Source organism: Myxine glutinosa, chromosome 1 (genome assembly GCF_964187855.1).
Source record: "Myxine glutinosa chromosome 1, kmMyxGlut1.1, whole genome shotgun sequence".
In the NCBI taxonomy this organism is placed as follows: Eukaryota; Metazoa; Chordata; class Myxini; order Myxiniformes; family Myxinidae; genus Myxine; species Myxine glutinosa.
In genome coordinates this window covers 110,366,792-110,372,791 of record NC_136261.1, presented here as the reverse complement: position 1 = coordinate 110,372,791, position 6,000 = coordinate 110,366,792, and the positions used below count along the sequence as shown (strand labels likewise).

Sequence of the window (6,000 nt, the reverse complement as noted above, 5' to 3'; positions counted from 1 at the left end):
ACTTTGTGGAAAATTCTTTTTTTTCCGTTTTTGAAGTTTTTTTCCCGCTTCCGGTCCGGTCCGGAGAGGACGCTGGCATCGCTTGCTCGCCGCTTCTCCGACTGGGCCATTGTCTTTAGCTTGCTTCTCTGGTGGTCGTGGCGGATTTTTGGCCATTGAGTCTGCCCTCTGCATGGTCCCGGCTCTGCTCCTAGCTTCGCCTGCCCTGCTCCTTCGCTGTTTCCTCGGGCCCGCTCCCGTGGGTTGTGGCCATTGTGTGCAGCGGTGGTGGTGGCGGTTTGCCGCTGTGATCTTGATTAGCGGCGGCGGTCGTTTGCCGCTGCATTTGCCGCTTTGCCTCCTCAACCTTGGCCTCGTGCTCGTCTCTTCGCTCCTGTCTGCCCTCTGCTCGGTCCCGGCTCTGCTCCTGGCTTCACCTGCCCGGCTCCTTCGCTGTTTCCTCGGGCCCGCTCCCGTGGTTGTGGCCATTGTTTCGCCTCCTCAACCTTGGCCTCGTGCTCGTCTCTTCGCTCCTGCCTGGCATGGCTCTGCGGTACTCCGCCGCAAGGCTTCTTCTGCTTAATACCCGCTCCACCCCATCATGCATCTCTGCAATCAAATCCAATGGACTCCTGCGACGACCCAGGTACATTCACCGTGGCTCCGGTCGTAAGTTTGTTCATTTACAATCAGGTCACTCCATCCCCGTCCTCTGGTCGGCTCAGCGCACTCCTACTCATCGTCCCAGCGCACCTGGTCACAGCAACGCACACAATCGCACCTCCTGTCTGCGAACCCTGGCCAAATCACCCGAGTTCATCCCCGCCGTACAAAACAACATCAAGCTCACCCTGTTCAATACCCGGTCCCTCAACAACAAATCCCTCATCCTCAACGACTACATCCTGGAAAATAAACTGGACTTTCTCTGTCTCACTGAAACCTGGCAACAACCTCTGGACTACTTCGCACTCAAACTCACCACACCCAATGGATATTCCTACATCAATAAACCACGCTCGGAGGGCCGAGGTGGTGGAATTGCCGTTATTCACCGACAAGACATCAGGACCAGCCTCATCTCCATCTCATCTGCTCCATATTTTGAACACCTGGCTTTTAAACTCTCTGGTCACACACAGTCAGTCATGGCTGTTGTCTACCGCCCTCCCAAACCACACCCATCATTCCTGTCTGACTTCTCCTACTTTCTGACCCAGCTATGTTCCCTCTCCCCCTCAATCCTCCTCCTTGGTGATTTCAATATCCACATGGACTCCACTGACTCCACGATAACCACTGACCACTGATTTACTCACCTGCTTTAACCTCACTCAACATGTCAACTTTCCTACCCATAACCGTGGTCACATATTGGACCTTGTCTGCTCTACTGGATTAATCTTGCACCATCTCTCTGGCTCCGACCTCACCCTCTCTGACCACTTAGCCATCACTATGACCATCAACATCCCCGCCCCAACACCAAGGCATTATCGCACTATCAACTTTCGTAAGCTAAACGCTCTTTCACCGACCTCATTGTCATCCACCCTCTCTGAAAAAATGTTCACTTCTCCCTTCGTTGACCTCCACAACCCTTCTGATCTCACTGACTACTACAACCACACTCTCTCCTCCTGCCTTGACCAACTTGTGCCTATAAAAACCAAAACAGTTTCTTTCACCCATTCTGCTCCCTGGTTTACCCCTGAACTCCGCCTGATGAAAACTTGTGCTCGCCAACTTGAAAGACTCCGCAATAAAACAGGTCTCACAATTCACTCCCAAGCCTACAAGGACCACCTACAACACTACAAAGATGCCCTCTCCCGCGCCCGCTCCGCCTACTACTCTCAAATTATCCACTCTGGCTCCGGAAACCCAAAAGCACTCTTCTCTACAATAAACAAACTCCTCAGCCCCCTTAACACCACCACCCAGTCATTCACAGTCGACAACTGCATCTCCTTCCTTTCATTCTTCCAACGCAAAGTTGAAAACATCTACAACAGCTTGACCACCGCCGCACCCGCTCCCCCTCAAACCACCTGCCCCCCCTTATCCTGCCATCCCCTGTCTCAATTCTCCCCAATCTCCCCTACTGACCTCTCTGAACTCCTCATAGGAATGAAAACTGCCACCTGCACTCTTGACCCCATCCCCTCCAGCTTTGTCAAGGCCTCCCTTCCTGCTCTCTCTCCACTTATCATTGCAACAATAAACTCCTCCCTGTCTACAGGCATCGTCCCATCATCCCTCAAAATTGCTGCTGTTACCCCCATTCTGAAAAAACCTGGACTAAAACCTGACACCCTAAACAACTTCAGACCCATCTCCAACCTACCCTTTCTGTCGAAAGTTTTGGAACGCGCTGTAGCCGCTCAACTCAAACATCACCTCTCTGCCAATAACCTGTATGAAACATTCCAATCCAGATTCCGCTCCAACCACAGTACTGAAACTGCTCTCCTCAAAATCACCAACGACCTTCTCCTCTCTGACGCTGGCAACCTCAACATTCTCAGCCTCCTCGACCTCAGCGCCGCCTTTGACACCATCGATCACACCATCCTCCTCACCCGACTTGAAACCACCTTTAACGTTACTGGCACTGCCCTCTCTTGGATTAAATCATACCTCTCTGACAGACGCCAGTTCGTCTCCATCAATAACTGCAAATCTCCCACTGCTCCCCTCCCCCAAGGTGTCCCCCAAGGTTCAGTTCTTGGCCCCCTCCTCTTCATCCTTTACCTGTCCCCCCTCGGTCACTTAATCCGCCGTCATGGTCTCCAATTCCACTGCTTCGCCGATGACATCCAGCTTTTCATCTCCACCAAGTCCATCTCCACCACCACCCACTCTATCCTGACAAACTGCATCACTGAAATAAAATCCTGGCTTCAAATTAACTTCCTCAAACTGAACTATGATAAATCTGAAATAATCATCATTGGCCCAAAAACGCTCATAAAATCCACCAATAACTTTGCCCTCAACATCGACGGTATCCCAGTATCCACCTCCCCTCACATCCGGAATCTTGGCATCATCTTTGACCAGCCCTCTCCTTCGACAAATACACTAAACAGATCACAAAGACAGCCTTCTTTCACCTGAAAAACATCGCCCGTCTCCGTCCATCCCTCTCCTCCATGGCTGCAGAAACCCTCATCCACGCCTTCATCACCTCCCGTCTGGACTACTGCAATAGCCTCCTCTATGGTTCACCCTCCACAATCACCAATAAACTCCAATACATTCAGAACTCCGCTGCCCGTCTACTCACCCATTCCCGGACCCGTGACTACATCACCCCCGTCCTTTGGCTCCCCATCTCCCAGAGAATCCTGTACAAAATCCTCCTCTTGACCTACAAAGCCCTCCATAACCTGGCCCCATCCTACCTGGCTGACCTCCTCTCCAGACACACTCCCAACCGCAACCTCCGCTCTGCTGGTACCAACCTCCTGACCCCCCCCCCCCCCCCATCCAGACCAAATTAAGATCCTGGGGGGACAGGGCCTTCTCCATCGCTGCTCCCACCCTCTGGAACTCACTACCTCACACCATCAGAGACTCCTCCTCACTCACCACATTCAAAACATCACTCAAGACCCACCTGTTCAACACTGCATTCAACATTTAACCCACAGCATTTAACCCCTGACTATCTCTTCTCCTTCTCCCTCCTTTTTGCTCTGAATATTTCCCTATTGATTCTTGTTTTTTTTGCAATTGTTTTTATGTTTTGCTACGCATTATGTTTTGCACTCTGTCAAAGCGTCTTTGGGCTCCCTGAAAAGCGCTATATAAAATAAATGCATTATTATTATTATTATTAGAAGTTTGGAACAACCAGGACTCTTCCTAGAGCTGGCCGCCTGGCCAAACTGAGCAATCGGGGGAGAAGGGCCTTGGTAATAGAGGTGACCAAGAACCCGATGGTCACCCTGCCTGAGCTCCAGGGATCCTGTGTGGAGATGGGAGAAACTTCCAGGAGGACAACCATCACTGCAACACTCCACCGATCTGGGCTTTATGGCAGAGTGGCCAGACGGAAGCCTCTCCTCAGTGAAAGACACATGAAAGCCCACAGAATCTTGTTTCTCACAGTCTGAGAGTACTTTAGGTGCTTTTTTGCAAACTCCAAGCGGGCTTTCATGTGTGTTTTCATGTTCGCACAAATGTGTTGCACTTGTCGGTTGCTTTGCTTTCACCCTTCTGTCCAGTTCATCCCAAACCAGCTCGATGGGGTTTAAGTCTGGAGACTGCTGGCCACTCCATGATTTGAAGCCTACCATCTTGTTCTTTTCTGCAAAAGTAGATTTGACATAGCCTGGAGGTGTGTTTAGGGTCATTAGCTTGTTGTGGGATGAACCCCTGACCAACTAGGCATATACCAGAGGGTATTGCATAGCGCTGAAAAATGCTGTGGTAGCCCTTTTGGTTCAGGGTGCCAGTCACTCTGTGCAAGTCGCCGACTCTGGATCCATCAAAAAAGCCCCAGACCATCACACTTCCTCCTCCATGTTTGACAGTTGGTGTCACACACTGAGGAACCATCCTTTCGCCTACTCGACGGCGTACAAAAACCCTGCGGGATGAACGAAAGATTTCACATTTTGATTCATCGGTCCATAAGACCTTCTTCCAGTCTTCAGTAGTCCACTGGCGGTGCTTCATGGCTCAGGCAAGCCTCTTTTTCTTATTTTGCCATCTTAGCAATGGCTTTCTTACTGCCACTCAACCTGTCAAACCTGCAGCTCGAAGTCTTCTCTTCACAGTTGAAACTGAGACTTGCTTACTTCGACCAGTGTGAAGCTGTGCTTGAAGCTGTTGTCCTGTGAGCTGCCCATCACACAAGCTGTTGACTCTTAGAAACGTATCTTCTGATTGTGTTGTGGCTTTGGGTCTGCCAGACCTCTTCCTTTCAGAGTTTCCTCCAGTTTCCAATCTACTACTTCCTGCAGTGCAATATTGTCCAAATAATGCTTCAGAGGGTGTAAGAACAGTCTGTTCCAATACTGCTTTGAAACAGACAGGGGTTTGTAATCAAGTAATCAGCAGAGCTTGGGAAACCTGTTGGAATTGTTTGCATCAACTTTCAAGGCTTAATTTAATTACATTGCTGCAGAACAGCGGTAAGTTGTTAACCCATTACTTGTTCCCTGAAGAAGGCCTTTTTTTTTACAATATAACTGTGCAATTTACATTATTTCCCCGTTTTTGCGAACCGAAACTTTTTTTTTAACCTCAAGCAGTTTACTACTTTCCTTTGTACCATTTCAGGTTATTCACTGGACTTGAATTGCTTAAATTTCAATAAAAACTGGAAAAATTGAGGTGTTCTAAAACTTTTGACCGGTAGTGTATATGTGTATGTATGTATGTGTCTGTGTGTGTGTGTGTGTGTGTGTGTGTGTGTGTGTGTGTGTGTGTGTGTGTGTGTATGTATCTGTGTATGTATGTGTCTATATATGAATGAAATGACTGAATGAATGAATGAATGTGATCGTTTTAAGGCCATATTTTCCCTGCTACAGCAGGGGTTAGCCTGCAGGTTAATATACATATTTATGAATAAATAAATACAAATTATGGATCTATCTATTATGCATGCACTTGTGATGAGGAGGCTAAAATGAGATAATTTGAATTGTGAAAAGGAAGAGAAGGCAGAAAAATAAAGAGTTAAAGGAGTTTAGAGAAATGGGGAGGTTGTGGGGAGAGAAGGGAAAGGAAGGAATGGGAGAGATTAGAGCACACATGCACAAGCTCATACGTGCACACATAAAATCAAGATGGTCTTTAACGCACCATAAGTCTTTCTCACATATGCCAATGCTGAATATGGCAAGCAGAATGGCTATAGGCAACTTGCAAATGAGACAATAATAAAGAGTAACATCAACTTACTGCTTTGGGTCCAGCGGACAAGGAATTCGCTTTCTTTGCTGCCCAACCTAGAAATGTGCAATCTGAATGAGATCATGATTACAAAAAAAAAGATTGATGTGC

The 6,000-nt window shown here is 48.4% G+C and overlaps 1 protein-coding gene across 5 annotated transcripts in view; it reads right to left on the bottom strand.

Moving 5' to 3' along the window:
- TRMT13 (tRNA methyltransferase 13) overlaps positions 1-6,000 on the bottom strand; it is a 71,519-nt gene that overhangs the window by 29,031 nt on the left and 36,488 nt on the right. For 2 of the 5 annotated variants that reach the window (XM_078776003.1, XM_068116983.2), the window contains exon 2: positions 5,899-5,945. The exons of the other annotated variants lie outside the window; for them this stretch is intronic. In XM_078776003.1, the coding sequence (XP_078632129.1) occupies positions 5,899-5,945 (47 nt within the window). The remainder of the gene's footprint in view (positions 1-5,898; positions 5,946-6,000) is intronic. 5 annotated transcript variants of the gene reach the window in all.